Source organism: Crinia signifera, chromosome 5, assembly GCF_055691185.1.
Source record: "Crinia signifera chromosome 5, ASM5569118v1, whole genome shotgun sequence".
Taxonomy (NCBI): domain Eukaryota; kingdom Metazoa; phylum Chordata; class Amphibia; order Anura; family Myobatrachidae; genus Crinia; species Crinia signifera.
Genome location: NC_139221.1, coordinates 55,439,055 through 55,461,488, shown reverse-complemented (window position 1 = coordinate 55,461,488; position 22,434 = coordinate 55,439,055). Strand labels below are relative to the sequence as shown.

General features: G+C 43.8%; 1 protein-coding gene across 2 annotated transcripts in view; it reads right to left on the bottom strand.

Annotated features, from left to right (window-relative positions):
- The window catches only part of KCNB2 (potassium voltage-gated channel subfamily B member 2), a 225,731-nt gene that overhangs the window by 186,186 nt on the left and 17,111 nt on the right, over positions 1 to 22,434 (bottom strand). For both annotated transcript variants that reach the window (XM_083187250.1, XM_083187249.1), the window contains one exon: positions 20,430 to 21,124. In XM_083187250.1, coding sequence (XP_083043376.1) covers positions 20,430 to 21,008 — 579 coding nt within the window. In that variant the 5' untranslated portion in view covers positions 21,009 to 21,124. The remainder of the gene's footprint in view (positions 1 to 20,429; positions 21,125 to 22,434) is intronic.

Sequence of the window (22,434 nt, the reverse complement as noted above, 5' to 3'; positions counted from 1 at the left end):
CCCTGCACAGACCTATCTCACCCTGCATTCTCTTCCTCCCTGCACCCCCTCTCACCATGTGTTCTCGCCCACCCTGCGCCCCGTCTCACCCTGCATTCCCTACCGCCTTCACATCCTCTCACTCCCTTCCCCTCTTTCTCTGTGTCCCCTCTTACCGTGCGTCCTCTCCCACACTGCACCCCCCTCTCAACCTGCACCCTGCTCTTCTCATCCTACATTCTAGCCCACCCTGCACCCTCTGCCTCTCACACTGCATCCCCCCTCAACCTGCATTCTCTCCCACCCTGCACCTATCCCACCCTGTACCCCCTCATACCCTGCATCGCCTCTAACCCCATCTATCTATCTATCTATCTATCTATCTATATATCTAATGACACTTTACAAAAAATAAAAATGTATATATATATATATATATATATATATATATATATATATATATATATATATATATATATATATATATATATACACAGAACCCCTATAGTTGCGCTGATGATTGAACTTATTGGTCGCTGTTAATACTTGATCCCCTACTAGTATGATCTATTAACCTTACACTGCCTCCAGTTCATGTTATTTTATGACAAATTCAGTCTTTCCTTGTATAGATATAATCACAAATAAAACATTTATTAAAATATATAGAATAAAATTCGCATTTCACTGTCATAGGAGTGGCTTTCTTGCTTCTTTCAATGGAACCCGGTTTCCATTGAAAGAAGCAAGAAAGCCACTCCTATGACAGTGAAATTCGAATTTTATCCTATATATTTCAATAAATGTTTTATTTGTGTTTATATCTACACAAGGAAAGACTGAATATGTCATAAAATTACATGAACTGGGGCGCTATTTAACACTATTGAGGCAATACTGCCTCACTGTCTCTCCCCAGGCCCAGTGACTCAGTGACTCTCTCTGCCCCCCCACCCCACCGCCCCCCAACCCCCCCCCCCTGCTGGATTTCCACGCTGGTTTCTCCTACAGGAAGATGGCCTGTTGAGGCCTAGAAGATGGTGCCGCAAATGGCTGCCAAGGAACTGTGCACTCAGCTATGTAACCCCATGTCTTTGCTCCTATGTTACCTGCCTGGCTGGTGCAGCGACCAGTGGCACCGCTGACGGCTGCCTAGGTGCTGTGCTGCTCGGTGGGTATGTGTTCCCTATGTGATAAACTGTACTTGTTTCTGCACCTTGAAAACGGGGGTCATGTATCCCCAAAACGTCGGTACTTCTTTTTGCACTATGTATTTGGGATAAAACTTTTTGCAACTATTGAAGACTCTGAGTTCATATATAGACCAAATAAATAGGAAAAAAAATTTGGAAAATTTTTTTGGGATAGCGCTGAGCCAAGTGTATATCTAGTTGTTATTTATTAACAAGTAAAAATTAGTTTTGCTTATGTAAAAACATATAATAAACAGTTCAATTACATATAAATACCGGCCAGTACTACAGACCAAATAAATGCAGGTGTCACTCCGGGTCTCAGTGAAAAAATTAAACTTCACTGTTATGCCAACGTCGTTTCAGGCTTAGCCCATCGTCAGGACATACACAGAGAGATAGAAAAGAGTGTCTGGTTCTGGTGCACCTAAGAAACAATGTTACTCATAAAACATAACATTTATTGAGTTGTATCTAAAATAAGTAGCGAAATAAAACCAAACATACATACACCTAACAATACATAATTAAAAGTGGGGGGGTATCCCCTCACTCAGTGTGACCCCACTCCACAATATCCCTTTCTCTTTTGTAGTGCAGTGTAATTTTATTCAATGGAAGTTTATACTAGTCCTCCCTATGGTTATAGAGCGCCCTGTTCAATAGTATTTTTGTCAAAGCTTTAATGCAAGGTCTTTATTAAGAACAGTTGGTGCATGTAGCCAAGGGGGTCAGGGAAGAGCCACGAACTTAACAGATAGTCGCAGTCTGCACTGAGTATGGGTAGCGATCCCGTCCCAGTGTATCCGCTCACTTCTGAAGCCACTGCCCGTCCTGCCTGTCAGCCACTAGTGAACCACATGTAAGGTGTGCCGATGCGCACTTGCCTTGTTCACTCGGTGCGGTATTGAATCAGCTCGTCGCTTCAGTAGCGCACACAGGGGGGGTTTCTGAGTACCCAGAAACCCCCCCAGTAGTCTGAAAGCTGAGGGTCCCCTCTTTCCATGGGTACAAGAATTTTAAAAATCGGCCCTTGGAAACCGGAGATATCTGACTTCAAAGCAGTGGTCCCCATCCAAGCCTGTTAATTGCTTTTCCCAGTCAGATACTTCAGGTTCTGTAAGACTTATAGTTTTTCTGAGGGTATATTCCAAAAGCTGGGACGCTCCCCCTTTGAAGGACACTAGTAGCTTGTCTTTACTGTTGCCAGAACCAGAGATATCAGCCTTCCAGCAGCTAGTTACTGCTCCAGCTCCACACACCTGGTATGTAGTTTTATGTACTCATTTTCAGATTGCTCTGCCTTCTGAACACTGATCCCCTAGTCCCCAATACCATTTGGTAGGTGGGATTCTCTAGTTTTTAATTCCATTAAAATCTAAGAAATCTATTTCCGGGAACTGGAGATATCTGCAGTCAAGCAAGCTGTCCTCCCACCAGAAAATTATGAATAATGAGCCCACTCCCCTATACACCCCTTCTCTGCATATTAAACATCTTCTACCACCCTGGAAGTTATGTATCAGGGCCCCTTCATTCAGCCCAATGCCCCGTTCTCCCACCCCATCTTCCACCATCTGTGCACTAAAGGGGTAATTAGTGGAAATTACTGATCCAGGCCCTACATGCTGAGCGGTTGATATAATACCCCCTACCACCCGCGGGACATCAAAGCTTCCCCCACCCCTACCACTGGAGGATCGGTAGGGGCCCCAATACATTGCTATGCCCAGGGGTCTACACTGCTGTTGATGCCCTATAACACTTTAACTGACCCGGCATATACTGGGTGACCTAAGTGTCCTTCTCCGTGCTTTGCTCCCCCCCTTTGGAAACCCCCTTCTGAAAATCCTGCGTTTGCCCCTGCGCTTGGTGAGTTGGATATGAGGTCTGCAAACATGCACTTGCCTCGCTCACCCGGCTTTAGTGGCAGCAGAGAGGATGCTTAGTCTGATGCCAGACACCGCGTCTCTCATGCGGGGTTGCCTTATGACCCTGTTAGTTCTGCAGTACAGATCAAAATTTTACATTGGTAAGTGGGGAAGGGAGATTGGGATTTTAAACACACTGGAAAAGACTGGAAAAGCCTCCTGAAGGGTTGCCAGCAATTCCGGGAGAGGTGGCAACCCTACCTGTGATTGAAAGTGTTTTCTGACCGTCAGCGGAGGGAAATACGGCTTTGCATAGTGCAGCGATATGCAAAACCGTCCACAAAGGTAATACCAGCAGATGTATGGCTTTGAGCTAAAAGCCGCTCAAACTTGCTGTTTTGAGCGGCTTTCAGCTCAAAGTCACCCAGTGTGTATGGGACTTAAGACAGGCATGTCCAAACTATGGCCCTCCAGCTGTTGTGAAACTACAAGTCCCATCATGCCTTGCCACAGTGTTGATATTAGGGAATGCTAAAACTATGGCAAGGCATGCTAAGATGTGTAGTTTCACAACAGCTGGAGGGCCACAGTTTGGACATGCCTGCACTAAGATGCACTATTCTTACTCTTTTTTAGAAGGGTATAAACATATTTCTAAAAAAAATAATTTATGAACAGCCCTGCATAAAAAAAATTGCATGTGCTGTATAAGAAACAAACAATATAGAGACTGTCAGGCCACAAACTGGAGATTGTACGCTCTTTTTGTGATGTAAAATTTTGTGTTTCCATGTCAATAGATGAATCCACTGCAGCATATAAACGTATATAAACACTATAAAAGAAATCCAGACTGTAGCGTGTTTGGTTAGTCTTTTCAAGCAATTCCAAACCTTTTAAAAAGCTACACTCGGCAACAGTAAAAAGGCAGCAATACCGTAATGCACAGCGTGGGCAAATGTGCTGAGATTACTTTCCTGGGAAGTGCAAAATGAAAACCCGAAACACCAGCCCTGACCTACTGCTTATCTTTGTGGTGGAACATTTCTAATAACATTTTATTCTTAATTTCATAGCCCATAAACCAGAAATGCTGGTGTGAAATGAAATAAGGGGATGAACACAAAAGGAATCCAGAGTCAAATAATTATTACACTCAAGATATTCCTAGCGGAACAGGTATTAAAAAAAGATATAACTACTGGATGTCATTATCCATGAGAAAAGTACAGTGTTATATACTTCTATTACTTGAGAGCAATAGAAGGCAGCAGGGACGGTGTAATGGTTAGCATTACTGCCTCACAGCAATGAGGTCATGGGTTCAATTCCCACCATGGAGTTTGTATATTCTCCCTGTGTGTGTGTGGGTTTCCTCCGGGTACTACAGTTTACACCCACAATTAAAAAATATACTGGCTTCCAACAAATTATCCCGATTTTTACCTATGGGCTGCATGGCTGCAGCCCCCCCAGATAAAATCTGCCACTGTCTCTGCCTAAAGTGAAGCCAGATGCAGTCTGTGAGACTGAACTGGCTTCACTGTGACTGGCAGTGACATCCTATTGGAAGTCTGACCTGCCAGTCACTCAAGGCATCCCATCGGGTGGTGTTTCCTTCTTCTGGGATACCTCTCTCTGCGCAAATGCGCGGCAGCCCCCAAAACGGGTTATGAACAGTACCGCGGACCATACTGCACATGCACCGGAACCTGGGAACCCGATCAAGCCTCCAGGGGCTGCTGCAAAGGCAGCCCCCGGAGGCTTGTGCCAGCGCATGCACAGTATGTGTGACGTTGCTGCACATGCGCTGGCCCCGTGCAGGGGACAGGGGTGCGCGCGGCAGTAACCAGGGACGGCAGCGGAGGGGGGGCCCCGCATTGCGGCAGCCCCCCTCCATAATGGTAAGAGCCGCCACTGGACGGGACTGATGTGAATGTTCTGTAAAGCACTGCAGAATGTGTGTGCTCTTTTTAAATAACTGGTTACAAATAAATAATAAAGGGGGCGATTCTCTAACACAGAAATGCGGTAAAAACCCCATTATCGGGGTTTTTACTGCATTTCTGTATGCTCTAACCTCCCTCCGCAGTGTCAGCAAAAGCTGGCAATTCCCTACAGAAGCCTATGGGCTTCTTACCGCAGCGCTGTGTGAGGGATCCGTCACGGATCCCTCCCAGCATGCCCGGCGGCAGGCTCCGGTGCTCTGCGCATGTGCAGATGGACTCCCGGGTCGCAGATCCGGAAGTCCAGCACCGCATCGCAAGGGACAGCTCTTATTGCAAGAGCTGTCCCTTGCGTTAATAACCGCATATGTTAGAGCATATGCCGTCATTAATAATGCGATGCCCGGCGATAATGGGCAGCGGATGTTACAACATCCCGCCTAAAATAAGATCTACAATCAGGTCAGAATAATGTCATTTATTAAGATAACTATGTACACAGTAACCTGCAATGCTGCTTATCACAGACTACAAAAGAAAAAACAAAACACAATTTTTGCATAAAAAAATATGCACAATAATGTTTAAAAAGCAATTTTAACATATCTCTTATTATTGTGTATTTTGTGTATACAGTATTCTTTTGTGCACAAACCCTGATCAGATCTGAGAAGATAAAGATCCATATACGCTTCCAAGCTTTAGATATACACATTCAGATAAAAGGAAATCCGAAAATGTCAAACTTGCCTAGCTGCCAAGTATGGCAGCCAAAATGACCCTTGTGACAAAATGATGGAATTATAATGAACATAGTCTAAATCTAATTATAATTTATGCTATCCAGGCACATTATAGAGCGCATAAAATTACAGGCCCTTATTCTGGTTCACTCGCAAAGGCAAATTCCTTCTCAAATGGACAAAACCATGTGCACTGCAGGTGGGACAGATGTTACTTGTGCAGAGAGAATTAGATTTGGGTGGGGTTTTACTTCAAAGTGAGATCTATATTGCAGTGTAAAAATAAAGCAGTCAGTATTTTCCCTGCACAGAAACAAAATAACTCATCCAAATCTAAATCGCTCTGCACATGTTATATCTGCCCCTCCCCCCCCCCCCCCTGCAGTGCACATGGTTTGGTCCATTTGAGAAGGAATTTGCTTTTGCGAGTGAACCAGAATAAGGGCCACAATGTATTATTGAGCTATATTATAAACCTGAAATAAATGATTGTTTATTGAAATCATCCCAGGGCCATATTGGCATGTGGCAACTTAAACACTGGTCACAGTCTATAAGACAGTACTAAGCTGTAAGACCTCACATGGTTATGCCACCAGGTAGGGGTCATTGGGCAGACCCATATTTGGTGCACATGCTTTGGGTCAACCCCTAAAGGTGGACATGGCTTAGGTCGACACATGAATTAGGTAGACAGGGTTGGAAGGTCGACACAAGCATTAGGTCGACAATGGGAAGGTTGACAGTCAAAAGGTTGAATTTTTCATATATATTTTTGTCCCGAATGTCGACATAGTTGACATGGACACCTTCAATGTGTACCGAGTTCCTGTCTGTCCACTATGACCAGTTGGAATGAAATTGTGGTAATGTGTGATTCCTCAGTGAATGAAATCAGTGACACAGTGGGAGCTAGGCGCACCCTGCAAGTACGGAGTCTTACAGGCAGAGTAATCAAGCACCGATGAGATGGATCGGTTGATCGGAGAGGGATTCGCTGTGACTGCTGCTTGTGAGGCTGCCCTAGGCAGAGACCATCATTGGCAGCGGGGACATAAGAACTCATTTTGAAGAGTAAACTTTAAAGTGATACTGTAGTTTACACTATAACTTTACTGCAATCAGGCAGCACATGAGCATTTATACAGGGGGGGGGGGGGATCAGAAATGGCTAGTTTCTTGATAAAATGGAGAGTGATAAACTTCCAGCCAATCAGCTCCTGCCTGACATTTTTCAGCCTGTGACATGGCAGGTAGGAGCTGATTGGCTGGCTGTTTATTACTCTCCATTTTATCACTTTTGAAGCTTAGAGAATGTAGCCCATTGTCTTTTTACTAACTATCCGCATGGTGTACTGCGCCACCTGGTGGTATTACCAGTAGGTAATAGGCGGTCCTTACTGTGGCCTATTTGTTACAGACAAAAAAAAGGCAAATAGTTTCCCCTCCAATACACATTAGGGCCACATTCCAGGCAAGTGCATTGATTGGCTCTAGTTCTGCCCCTGTCTCTTATAGTGGGGCAATTTTCCTTCTCTGTTGTAATGTAAATCAGTAGGCATTTGTAGCAGTACGGTATTGTTCCTCTCTATGCTGGATGCAACTCTCAGTAAATTTGCTTATCCTCTGCTATCTGTAGGATGTGTAGAGGACATGTTGCCAGTTCCCATGGGTTCCGTTCAGACTCACATGGGATGAGTTGTTTAATATTGCTGGCTGCATAGAAAGATGGTTCTCAGAACAAATAATGAGAACAGGTAAATAAATTATTTTTATGTTATTATTTAATTATAACCGTAAATGAAGCAATACTGCCCCATACCGCTAATAGAGTATCAATTTACGAATGCTATATAGTTTGCAGACATTTATAACGCACCTATGATGTGTGACAATCTGGGCATCATTGCAACTGGATGGAGATGTTCAATGTCCACATACCTCAATCTGGCTGCAAAGATCCTCCCCCCTCTGGGATCGCTTAAGTCTACACATTACTTAAGTGTACCCTTATCTGCTTCTATATAAATCAATTATGCATTGTTCAATATCTATTGTTTATTAATAGCCTGCTGTTTTTGCAGAGTATATTACAACAACTTTGTATAGTTTCTTTTACTTACTTGCGCTATATTTTCATGGATAGAATGTATAAAACCAATACAATCACAATTATAATGTACCCTTAGCTCAATAGAGACCGAAATGTTGTGGGCTGGACCAATTCTCATGAGAATAGAGACCCTGGGGTATATTTACTAAATGTTTATAGACATGGAGATGTTGCCAATGGCAACCAAACAAAATTTATCTTCTACAAGGTGCTAGATCAGGCATGTCCAAACTGTGGCCCTCCAGATGTTGTAAAACTACACATCCCAGCATGCCTTGCCATAGTTTTAGCATTCCCTAATAGCAAAACTGTAGCAAGGAATGATGGGACTTGTAGTTTCACAACATCTGGAGGGCCATAGTTTGGACATGCCTGTGCTAGATATATGATAAGTAAATTCGGATTCATTGCTATAGGCAACATATAAACTTCTATAAACCTGCACTTTAGTAAATATACCCTCCCCCCTCAATCAGTAGAACAGTTAACAAAAGACTCCATGTCTGACATTTAATGGGATGAGATTTTTAGTAAAGTTCTGAAATCGCACAATATCGCATTTTCCAAAATTAATGGGATGTGAATTTGTGGGTAAAAAGTGTGATATGGTGCGATATGGTGCGATTTTTAGTCATGAAAATTGTGCGAATTTGTGGACATGTGCGATTTTGGAGACATGGTAATGTGTGATTTACCCCTGACCGTTCAGCCTAGGCAGGGTTCCTGGGGAAGTGGGGACCTCCCTAATGAAGGAGTCCCCCCTTTCAGAATTTATCTGCCTAGGCTGAAGCCCGGGGCTGTACCCAATGCTCCTTGGGCGGCGGGCTGCTATTCACTGTATTGTATCATGTAGAGACACAGGTACTGATTCAGACCCTATCGCAGGGCAGCAAATTTTGAGCCCTGCCAATAAGGCCGCACATGCATGCATGCACAAGCCGCCCGTGCAAACAAAGTCAGCAATGGATTGTCATTGCTGGCTAATCGCACCTTGATTGAAAAACGGCCAGCGTTTGCGGATTGCACGCCAGCATTATCTGGGAGTGCAACAGAGCACACAGGTGGTGTCTGGCCATTGGGAGGAAGGACAGCAGCGGTTCTGATCTCCCCACAGCCTTCGCAGCGTTGAGTAAGGACGGGATGTATTAATATACTTCGCCACATGGCCGTCGCAATGCAAGCGCATACGTACTAACATATGCAGTTGGCATCGCGGTTGCGGTGACGGAGGCCCCCGCGATACCGGTACTGTGGTGTGTGGGGGGGTCTCCGTCACCTCCCAGCCACCTACTGCTCCCTTCACGCCGGTGCCTCCTCCTCCCCCCTGCAGCTGGAAGGACGTCCGGTTGCGTTGCTAGGAGGGGTTTACCTTCCAGGGTCCAGGAAGATCTTTCAGGAAGGTAAGCTGGAGGGAGCGGGAGAGGGGGGTCGGCGAGATTGTGGCGGGATTGTGGCGGAGGCGGCGAAAAGAAGCCCATAGGCTTCTATAGGGTATACCCTGCCCGGCAATATCGGTGCGGCCGAGTTTTAGTACATAGGAAATTGCGGTAAACCTTAATACATCCCGCCCTAAGTCTCGGACATAAATCAGGCCATAAGAACGCAACCAATGGCATAAATAATACATGCCAACACCTTCAAATCACCAATCTCTGACTCAGCATCAAACTGCATAGGCAATAATACAATAAACCAACCTAATATTGTTTAAAAACATGTTACAGTAAGTACAACTAATAAAATATATTTTATACACAGAAACATTATTTTATGAATATTGCCTTTTTTAAGCAAACCAAACTGCATTCCCTTGTCTCTTGATACCGGAGAACGTCTTATGTATTCCACGCGACGTTCTGAAGTATATTACCGTCACTGGGCTGCTGTGACTGCTATGTGCTATTTTTAGAATGTTGACTTATGGTTACATAAGGACTCAATAGACGTGGTGTAATCAATATGTATGTGGAAGATGCAGAGGAATATATAATCTGCTGGAAATAAAGCACTTGTTCATAGGTGAGGGAGAGTAGCTGCGTAAAGCCATGCAGAGCTAAATTACAACCACACACTTCCCGCGCCGAGAAATTCACAGTACCCTACGCAAGCCGTAATTTACTTACATCCCACTTCATATCACAAACAGTTGTAATCCTTTGTCGAATGTCAAACTGCGTTAGTCTGGAATTCTATATTTCAGCACCGCATCATTCGCGGGTTTCAAATGACCTTGCGCTGAAGTAATTTTACCAGAGCGGCTTCTATGGATTCGCCTCCTATTGTCACGTCCCAGAGGCATGCTTGGATCACTAACAGAAAGTAGTTAAACCTTTGGCTGCCAAAGGGACTGAATCCGGAGAAAAGGTTAAGAAGCACTTGTTTTACTTGGTTAAAAATAGCTGCAACCCTTGACTAACATTTAATATTACAATAGAGCCTGAAGCTTTTCCATTCTATTCTTCCACCCAGCTGGCCGGGTCCATGTAAGTAAAACGAACATTGATATTTGTCAGATGTAGATTATTAAAGCAATATTTTACTTTAAGGAATATGTACTGTTCTCGCTTTCTAACCTGGAAGCTAGCCGTCGACAGAGATGCAAGTGCAGAAAAAATAAGACATGAGGAAAAGACACCATCAATTATTAATTGAACCTAATGATTTATCATTCACAGCTCATTCTAATATAGCTGGGACGGGAAAGATGAAACGGCGGATTAAATCGACGCTTTTCCAGATATTATTTTACACCACTGGCCTGGTCTGATTGTGCTCAGTACTTCAGAATCAAAGCAAGTCCCAGTAGCATAGCATCGTCCTATATTTTCCTGTATCTTCCTGCATATATCTCCCTGTGTTTCCCAAATACAGATGTATCCACGTAACACTATCTTCTAGGCCAGGCATGTCCAAACTGTGGCCCTCCAGCTGGTGTGAAACTACACATCCCAGCATGCCTTGCCATAGTTTTAGCATTCCCTTATAGCAAAACTGTGGCAAGGCATGATCGGACTTGTAGTTTCAAAACAGCTGGAGGGCCATAGTGTGGACATGCCTGCTCTAGGCGCACCAAGTAGCCCCATTTGGTGAGCCACAGATTTTGCGACTAATAAGTTACGCCGCACGCCCATCACACAATTCTGGGGCTTGAAGACATCATTTGGTGTATACGCAGGTATTAGAGAACAGTCAGTTCATGCACTATATTACCCATACACTATATTGCCTTGTATACTGCCACAGCTTACAAGATACCTGGATGGGGTAGTAAGGCAGACATTGTTCTGGCATACCTCCTAACATTTGCACTTCCATACATTTTGCAACTGAGAATGTTATTCAAGGTAGCACTTGGGTTTTCATTATTATGTTAACAAATTGTGGGTTTGGAATACTGTATGCTCCCACAAATAGGGCCCACCACCCTCCCCTATACCAACATCTCCTCCTTTGCCTCTGATGGCACCTAACCATTGGCTTCTGCTGTCATGCTGATTATTTGAGAATGACAAACACTGATGGAGCAATATTTATAGACCATGTCCATGTCATGTAGTGTTCTTTACCATAAAGGCCCCGATACACGATGCGATTTGGGCCCGATTTCACAAGATTCCGGTGTATTGGGTGCAAGACATTGGGTAAAATTGTCCCAAATTGCATGTATATGACATCCAATCCAATGTGTGGCCCTGTGCACATCGGACTGGAGTCAGAGGTCGTAAGGGCTGCACATAAGATAAGTGCTGCTGTCAGCGGCACATTGCGGGTGCTTTTTTGCACCCGCAATGTATTGCATCCTATATGGTCCATAGGAGTGTGCCAGCGGTCCATAGGAATGTTCCACACACCTATCTGCAGAGCAGGGAAGTGCCAGGCAGGAGAGGCGCTTTCCCCGATCTGCATCCCCAGATAAATGTTTTTTTGTTGATCGTATGTGAGCCCTCAATGGAAGCTGCCGAGGTAGCTCAAGGGGAAACATGTCTGACTTGGCTTTAGGACAAATCAGACTAGTGTATTGGGGGCCTCAAGTTACTTTTTCCATGTTTTCGCTCATACTGTTTCTGTGCATTGTAAGGTGCTGCAAGACCATTGTCAAGCCTCATACATAAGGAATAATAATAATAGAGGCATCTTGAGCTGGGGGTAAGGGGATAACTTACATTACTTTCCAAATCGACGTCACATGGATCTGGTAAGCATGCGGGTCATTAGCTGTATAGCCAAAGTCAACCTGCATTTACCAATGTGCATTGGGGATCTACCAATACCCATGAGTGTGCATTGTCTTGCTTGTGTACACACGGTACAATATGACATTCCATTTCGACTATATAGCATGTAACGCATAGACAGGGAATGGAGAAAGAACATGTTTTTAAGCTTTCTATCCCGATTCGATGCCAATGCTCTCCCCCATTAAGCTGAAATCCGAAACCCAGATAGACAGGGCAGCAATGACTATATAGTGCAGATTGAATGTACAGAGCATGATTTGTATGTAAATAGCACAGAGTTAGCAAAGATTAGTAGAATAGCAAAGGAATCTCATCGTGTGTACACACCATTAGCCATATTGAGTTGGAGGTCACTGGTCTGAGCAGCACAGCAGGAGGCTGCCCGGATATCAGGTGACGGGGAGGACGGCGCGGGCAGTGCGGGGCAGCGGAGGGCTGTGCGGGGCGGTGGGAGTCACGAAAAGAAACCCATAGGCTTCTATGGGGTCACGCCAGCCAGAGATGGCATAAAAAGTATGTCTCTCAGAAACATCATTCTCATGTACAAAAACATACCTCCCAACCGTCCCGCTTGCCGCAGGAACATCCCGGTATATGGAAGCCCCCCCCCCAGCCTGAAGACAATAGATTATTCAGCGGCGCAGAGCGGCGAAAAACGGGGCTGCGGCATTAGGACACGTCATCCCATGAGGCCACGCCCCTTCGCATAGGCCACGCCCCGAAACCGCACACCTGTCCCGATCCATCAGGACAAAAAGTTGGGAGGTATGCAAACACAACCCTTACAGTTTTGTATAGATAAAGCAGATACAAGCACAATCACTGCTCTGGAGCGGATTGGAAAACAGTCTCCCACAACAGCAGTCTAACACAGGCCCTTATTCTGGTGAGTGAACCAGAATAAGGGCCACAGTCTCAAATGAAGTCTGCTTAGTTGTAGCGCATTCCACTTCCACCAATATGGCTAGAGATAATTTTATATTATCAATTATTTCCATGAAGTAACATATATATATATATATATATATATATATATATATATATATATATATATAAATAACACAATAATAATGTTTATATACACATGCAGAACATATTCTATGTTTAAATCCTTGCAAATGTTTCCATATGATCTGTGACTTGGGTCACATTCACAGCAATAAATGATGATTCACTGTTAGAGCAGTGGGGCTGGAACTTTTCCAGAAACAGTAAGATCAAGGATTGTTGGAAGATGTGGTTTCAGGATATTTCAAGATCTTTAAAATAACTGAATCGATAGTTACATGATACCAGATGTCATAGTTTCTCCTCATATAAATCATGCTGTTAAAAGAAACAGAGTTGCAATTGTTGTCAGCATGACCTTTAGGAGACATAGCACTTGTAATTCCACATACAGTACACAAAAGCAGTACCCGATGTGTGTGTACCCGGTAATGGCATGTTCCTCTGTCACCATTACATAGCTGTCAAATCTGAGGCCATGTTTGCTCAGTTCCCTTCAGTGAAAATAATAAAATCCCCTTTGGCTAAGGGTTATGCATTATCCTATAAAATAAAAGCCTAACGCTGCTCCTCACCTCTATGGGGGGAATTCAAGTGCTGTACATGCTGGCAGCACTAAATGACACTGACTTTTTTGATAGTGGCGGTTTTTACCCATGGGCTGCAGGACCGCAACTCCTATGGTAAAATCGTCACTGTGCTCAGTGTTAGTAAAGCCAGATGCAGTCTGTGAGAACGCTCTGGCTTCACTGTGACTGGCAGTGACTTCCTATTGGAAGCCCGACCTGCCAGTCACCAAGGCGGTCCCATTTGGAGGTGTTCCCTCCCTCTGGGCTTCCTCTTTGGCTTCTATGGGCTGCAGCCAGAGCAGCCCATAGAACCTGGGGTATATGCATGCGCAGTACCTATACCGATACAGTGCATGTGCTGGTCCCTGTGCCTGTCATCTGCATTGTACAGGCGGCGGGACCGTGATTTGGCTTCTATGGGCTGCAGCTGAAGCTATCTTGTACAAATTAAGGTTTATGTCATCTCAAAATGGTGCCTTGGCCTTTATACACATTTTTTAAAAGTAATTCAATATTCTTATTTTTTGCATAACATTCCAATAGTAAATACAGTATATATCATTAAAGCATACCTACTTTGGTAGAATAGAAAGTGTGCGCGCCTTCGGTAAGGGGGTGTGGCCTATGCTCGTGACCCTCCCGTGAGGCAACACCCCCATATTTGCCGCTGCGGGGGCATGGCTAGTGGCTCTGTGACCTGCTGACCCCACCCCCAGCCCCTCTGGCTGCAGGAATAAATGCTGTGCGCATGCGCGCAGCGTCTATTCACGGGTGACAGGGGGACTCGCAACTAACCCCCTTGGTGGGACACTGCCGACCCCATGTGGGATGCAGTAATGTCCCCAAAAAAAGTGACGGTCCTGCAAAAAGCGGGACAATTTAGAGGTATGTTTAAAGGTATCTTAATTTGGCAGCATTCCCAGAATGTCGCTACATCATTTGTAGTTGTGATTTTTATTTCCTAATGTAACTGAAATGCATCAGGAACATGAGACAAGCGATCTACACATTTATTAATGTATCCACATGTAATATAGCAATCCATTAACTACACTAATGTATTTCTGAAGAATATTCTAAAGCTACGTACACACGGAGTGATTTCTGCTAGCCTGCATGCTGAGCGTTGGAAATCGCCCTTGTGCTTCCTGGCGGCTAGATCGCCCATACACACGTAGCGATATGTGCTGATCGATCTGTGCTAACCAGTGTTTTCTCATTTCGATGAGTATTTTTTTTTATCTGCAGCTCGTCTCCCGGCTCCTGGCTTCCGGCTCCCCTGCCCGGCTCTGCGCGAACACCGCTCCCTCCGTCTACATGCTCCCCGGGAATTGCATGTGATAAATCGTGTGAGAGCACTCCCGAGAGCACTTGCCGGGGCAATCAGGTCACTCTTGTCCTTTGGACAAGTCGGCCTAATGTATGGGGATCTTAAGATTAAGATCAGCTAGATCTGTGCACACATCTGTGTTTAACAGTTCAATAATGGTTCTATAAATATGGGGGAACCCTACTCGTTTCGTTCCCTGCATTTTTAAAACCAAGATTACCTACGCTGCACTTTTTCTGTTTTAAACTTTTATATTAATTTTTAATGTACTACTTGTACTAAATCTCCACTGTTTGTTATTGTAAGTTAATTTAGTGAGTGCAGAGCCTCTGTAATTTCTATACATACACACGGAATCGGTACATCTGTCAGAATGAACTTAGGTCTACAGTCATTAGGTCGACCCCACTAGGTCGACTGGCAGGAAGGCCGACCTGACTTAAGGTCGACATGGGCCAAGGTCGACATGACTTAAGGTCGAATTTGCATAAAGGTCGACATGAGGAAGGTCGACTGGTCATAAGGTCGACATGGGTTTTTCACTGGTTTTTTATCCGAATGTCGACACAGTCGACATGGACACAGTTGGCAATTAGAATCGGACCCTCGCATTGCTCGCTTCGCTCGCGATGCATCGGGCACGGTGGCTCTCTTCGCTCGCCACAGCTTTAATAACCTCCTCCACGCCCTAGTGGATGGTAGGGCATGAAATACCGCCTGTCGGCTCAAAAAACAGTGAAAAACCCCATGTCGACCTGATGACCAGTCGACCTTCCTCATGTCGACCTTTATGCAAATTCGACCTTAAGTCATGTCGACCTTGGCCCATGTCGACCTTAAGTCAGGTCGGCCTTCCTGCCAGTCGACCTAGTGGGGTCGACCTAATGACTGTAGACCTAAGTTCATTCTAATAGATGACCGCTTCCCATACACACGCACATGCATACACACACGCACACACACGTGCGCATACACACACACAATTCTTTGTATGCAACAAATCAGTCCTTCCACAAATCAATGTACATTCTACCTCAGAGCATCCAGGCGGGTGTTGCGTCATATAAGTGGAATCACTATTCTTCAGTCACAAGAGATTATGTCGCCGCTCAGCAAATCACAGACGTTCACTCATTCTTGATTTGGACAGGTTTCCTTTATGCTTATATCTCAGAAGCCCATTGAAGCGTTATATTGTTTAGAGTCAGCAAACGCTGAGTGCTCCGTTCCACTGTCAGTTGTTTTTGTAACAACATTTGCAAACCAAATACCGTGTATGCAAATCAGAAGAAAGCACTGGAAGACCTAACTAACATGAGTGTCAGAGAGGGATTCTCCTCCATGTACTATTAGTGGCACGGAGTGTGTCATCACCTTATTAATCTTCCCCTCATCCTCAAATCCTCTCACTTGTCCTTGATCTCTCCTCTCTCGCATATTCCCCCTCCTTACCTCTCCACGACCCACTGTCACCTCCACTCTGATTTCCATAACTGCTCGCATCTTACCGTCTATCAGTATCTTCATGACCCCCATTCTCACACACATGCTCATCCACCTGTGCCCTAACTCACCGACATCACCCGTCTTATAATCTCTTTTGCTGCTTATCTGCATTCTTATTCCTGTAGAGTGATGTTGGCTGTGCGCTGAACATATAACACATTATACAGATACATGGGCAGCTTCTCTGCTCTGCTCTTTTCTGTTTTCTATGTGTTATTATGACACAATGAAAGCTAGTTGGAGCCCTTAGGTGCTACTGATAAGGCGGAACGAAAAATCTGAAAGCTTGTACTTCTCATGGTATAATCTCAATAACCTGTCCTCATATATGTACAAAGTCATTACTTCAGAAAGTCAGCGGCCACTTAGTAGTACTGATAAACTTGTCCTGTCCTCAGTCTGATGTGTCTGGCTGCTCACTGGTGATAGTAGCATATGCAAAATGGACAGTGTTTTCCTATGAGCCTCCACTATGCACACTGGCAGTAGAAAACATAAGGTTCCGAGCCTCGAACACATGGTACAGACACACCCACCTGTCACATGATCATCTTCATGGATACAATAGCTATTTAAATAAATATAGGATACTTGCTGTTGTTTCTATATTCCAGTAACACTTAGGGCTGTTAGTCATGATGGTTTCTGTCCAGTTTAATACAGTATTTTGCATTTCTATATGGGTATCTCAGTATGAAGCTGCTTTAGAGTGGGATTTATTTAAATAAGTAAATAAGTAAATGATTCTCCCGGCCGCCCAGAAGAGTGGGCAAGTTTCCCGTAGCCACCTCCCACCCAGCACCCCACTACCATAGTGGGCAGTACAGATGGCATATGATGGAATTCCTCACTAGAAGATTAAATGACGTGACCCCCACTATAAAAATAAGGACTGCGATATGCAGCGTTAGTTTGCCTAACACAGGAGATATCTATGAGTATAATGTACAGTATGTGGTCACGTGAGCAATATGGGGCAGAGCCAGCCAAAGGGCCAGATGTACTAAGCATCAAAAGTGATAAAATGGAGACTGATAAACAGCCAGCCAATTGGCTCCTGCCTGACATTTTTCAAGCACAGCCTGAGACATGGCAGGTAGGAGCTGATTGGCTGGCTGATTATCACTCTCCATTTTATCACTTTTGAAGCTTTTTGAGTGCATCTGGCCCAACGAGTAGGGTGGTTGTAGTTACAGCTCTGGGTCTCACTCAGCATAAAGCAACTTTTATTGTTGGAAAAGCATATTGAAACCTGAGAAAAATCTAAGCCTATTCCTCTAAAGTCATAATATGCCCATGAGAATGTAGGCCACCTACCTAGGAAAATCATATCCTTCATGGGGGAAGCTAGAACAATCAGAATAGTAATGCTAGTAATCAGCATAGTAGCAATGGTAAAATTCACATTTTCAGCCTTTCTATGAAGCCCATGACAACAGTGACTCCAATATTCGCCAGAGTACTGAATAACCTGTACTTGCTACTTTGTGCCGCTCTGAAAAGCAATTTAAAGAATATCTACAAAACAACAATATAATAATTCAAGGAACTAACCCATGGGAGAGAGTTTACAAAGCGACTTTCCAAAGGCAACCTGTGCCGTGTTTGACTGGCAAATCACTATTTTCTTCTCCTCCTCCCCATGTTGGAACCATGTACACTTCCCCTCCAGCACAGTTCCAGCTCAACTGCCTGTCATGTCTCTTTGTCGATCCTACCTGCATCACCACAGCTCGATCCGGACCCCTTACTTCCCAAACATACCCTGGTGGCCGGGCCCCTTCTCCTAAAGCTGTCTGGTCTCCATTGCAGTGGGAAACGTTTGGGCTCATGCATTGAGGAGACACCCTAATTACACTCTTTGGATGACCACAGAAAAAAATTATGTAAAAGGTAATTTGCACTCATTTGTAGGATGTGGCAGCTCGTACCTCTGGGTAGGAATGGCCATTGACCATCGATGATTCCAAATCATCGATGGTTTACTCTTGCTGTAGAATACTTTATCCATTGATGGGGGGGAAGCAGATGGTTTCCCTACATCAAAAGCAAAGCATAACCAAATAGTTGTTTGTTTTTTTTCATTATCCCCATGGTGCTGGTACATGGAGCCCCCAATATGCCCCCATTTATGGGGTATTTATCAAAGAGAGATGAAGTCGGAAGAGATAAAGCACTGACCAATCAGCTCCTGTTTTCAACCACAGCCTGTAAAATGAGAGTTAAAATCTCATGGTTTTGTGCTTTACCTCTCTCAGATATATCAAGCTTCAAAAAGTGATAAAAAATAGAGTGAAAAACAGCCAGCCAATCAGCTCCTACCTGTCATTTTTCAAAACCAGCCTGTGACATGGCAGGCAGGAGCTGATTGGCTGGTTGTTTATCATTCTCCTTTTTATCGCCCTGCTTATATAAAATTATTATTTTTCTTTAAAGAATTAGAACAAGGTCATAGGATGAGCCTCTCTTGTTATCCACAGACCAATGTATAATAAAGCACTGCAGTCTTTAGTGAGGCAACACACACCATCACCTTGGCAGGAAAATACACCTTTATATCATTCATTTGAATTTTTACACTCCATGGGGAGGATATCACATTCCTGTTTGAACTTTAGTTGGAAAATAACATTGCAAGTAAATGCTTAGTGTCTCCAGAACACCAAACATCTCTTACCGAGATTGACAATAACTTAAATATTTATTTACATAGCTCTGAGCGAAGAACATTTTTTGAAAAGCTCGCACAAGAACTTTCCCATTAGGCAAGTCAAGTCGGTGCTGAGAATCAGATACAGCATGAAATTCATCAAGGAAATACAGTTTATTTGGCACCTAGCTGAAAAACCCATCAGCAAACCTACTGCTTGATAAAATACAGGCTCAATACAGACTCTGTTATTTACAACGTAGTGACCATGTACGTCAAACCCTTATACTGTTTTACAGACTAATGAGTTGCAGTGAGAGCAGGCAGCCAATTAAATGCGTCAAATTAGTCATATATCAATTCTAAAGAGTAGATGTGGAATGAAATTAAATAATATTGCCTGTAATTTCAAAAACTCTTTCGGAGCTTGGAGTCTTTTTTAAAAGTATACTGTATTACATTATATGGCAATCTCCTTTTTTTATCTTTTTTTTTTATTTTTTATTCAAAGTTTGACCTTTAGCATTATTAATTATTTAGCAATATTAATGGAATGAAATGTGTTTTCTGTAAAAGACAAGTATCTTTTTCTGGTTCTATAATTCCAGTACTGAGTCGTTGTGGAGCAATAGTCAGCTGTAAAGCCTCTCAGGCAGATAACATCACATATAGATTTGGAAGTCGGAAGAGATGAGGCTACTAATGGTACGTCAACGTCATGTGATCACCTATGTCGGTTCTTTAAACAAGGCAAATGTAGCAGCTTGAAAAAGACAATCACAAATACATAAATATATATATATTTCAAGTGGTTTAGATCTTAATTAGTAAACTGTGAGTATGGGTACACACCAGAATGATTTGGGCTCCAATCCTCGACGTATCGTATGACCGATGGTATGGAAAAAAGAGCAGAATCGTACCTGTTTTCACTACGATTCCGATCCGATGCGCACCCCCGCCGGTCATCTGTCGGATTGGAGATTTACATACTGCAGTAAAGATTTGTCAATGTACATTCAATTGGGTGCAGATCGTGTGTGTTTGTATACTCTCAATCCATCTTGAGACCATTGTTTGATTTCAAAGGAAATCGTTTCACGATCGTTGCATAATAATGGTCGTTCTGGTGTGTACCCAGCTTAAGTCATTTTATTACTCGCTCCTTAAACATGACCAACCGTATCTGCTTCTTGGACAGACAGAGACAAAGTTCTCCTCTTAAGCATGTACACGAGTAATACCAAACAAAGGCTCATCTTGTATTTTAAAGTGGAACTTACCTTAGCAGCTACTGACGAATTTGGCTTTTCCAGTAAGTCCCAAAGCTTTTTCCTCTTATCCGGGCAGCATGTATTATCAAATTCTTCCCCTTCTCTCTCTCTCAAAGTCTCTGCTTCTCTTCTCAGCTCCTCGTTCATCTGTTCTTTCTTCTGATGGTATCTAGCTTGGCAGCAGGACTCCAAATATATTTCATCTATTCCCCAATAGTCCAGCTCCTGGCCAAAGGACAACGCACACATCTCCTCCATCATGTGCAGCTTGCCTGTCCTATAGAAATTTAAAATGGAAGTGAAGGCTCCTGGATGCCTGTCAAAAAAATACTCGTTCTCGTTTAGGGTATAGTCATCGCAGACTTCCAGGAGAGTCTCATGTGTGTTGCAGTCTCTCAGTTTCCCTAATCTAGTCCTTGGCAGGCGGTCTAAAGTCCTCCATAAGACCTCATGGTTGAGGCCTCCTACATTTATTTTTACTCTGCGTGAACATGCTTTACTTCTAATTATCTCCACCGGCTCGGGGGGAAGGGAAAGAGTTGATCTTGACGACTTCCGGTTCAGTCCGGGTGGAGCTCTTTCGGCCATATTGTGTATAGCACAGGACTTAGTCGAGCTTCCTAGAGTTGGCTGTCATGGGGAATACTGAGGTGATTGGTCAAAATTCAGGCAGGTTCCCAATAAGACAGAAACCCCTCTTCAAGCTGCAATATACAGAAATATATATCAATTTGACAGTTTCATATACATAAAAAATACCACAAAAAACTACTGTACAGCATGCACATATTGACGTCTGTAGTGCATATTATTGCATGTTAAAATGCATGCATTGCATTTACTAGAATGCCTGCAAAATATATACATTTAGCTATTGATGCAATATATACAGTAGATTTATAATATAGATGTTTTTTACAGCTGCAATTCCTACATCTAGGAGAAAAAAAGTCAGCCATCTTGTTTAAGCTAAATGCATATATAAACCCTGATTAAGCCTATGCCATGGATGCTTTCAGCATATACAGTCATAGGGGCCATATCCTATTAGCAGTGGTAATGTATTGCTGCTAGTAGATTCGCAGAGGTCTATACCATTAGCCCCAATGTGGTATACTGATCCCATGATGCCAGCATTTATCAGACATGCAAAGCATAATCCCTAGTAAGCAGCCCTTCAGAGCTGCGATAACACATGGGTCCAGGAATTTATCCCAGATCCCATGTGTAATCGCCAGGGGTTAAAGTCAGGGCGAACGGGGCGGAACTAAGTTCCATCACCTCTAATGGTAGGGGGAACTGAGTTCCACCTCTGCCGCAGCCCTGAACAAAAAATCCTGTCCCAGTGGCTTCTTCTGGTACGGCATATGTGATGTCGTTCCATCACCGCCGCAGAAGTGAAGAAGTGCCACTAAGAGGAGTAGGCCCTGTGCTTGCTGAAGACAGGGTGAGAGGGGGCTGGAGGGATTCAGAGGTGGGGAAGCTGCTAGAGGGACACATGGCATGGAGCTGGTGAGGGACATGAACAGTGAGCTGCTGGAGTGACAGAGACAGATGTGTAGCACTAATGTGGACATTATGTGCATAAGGGGCACTACTGTGTGACTTAATATGAATCACTACATGCAGTGTGATGTGTATGTGATTGTGCTACTCTGTGTTGAAATTTTAATTGGAGTTACTATTGTGTGACCACTCCCCTTCCTTGTGGGACCATTATCCCTTTATGTTTACAATGCACTCACCAAGAGATTGAGACAATCTGAGACAAATGTACCAACTACCTTATTCACTGGGTGCCCTACGTCTGCCATTATAAATAAGCCCTCATTATCCTAAATCTTCAGCAGGGTAAATTGGACCTGTACTGTATATTAGCTTTATAAATGAGGACCATTCACTGCATAGAGAATTCATTGTGGAGAAGCGTGGTCTGTATACATGATCTGATTGGGCGCAGTTACAGACACCCCTGTGACAGGTTAGTAGTTATACCCCCACATGAGTTTTATTG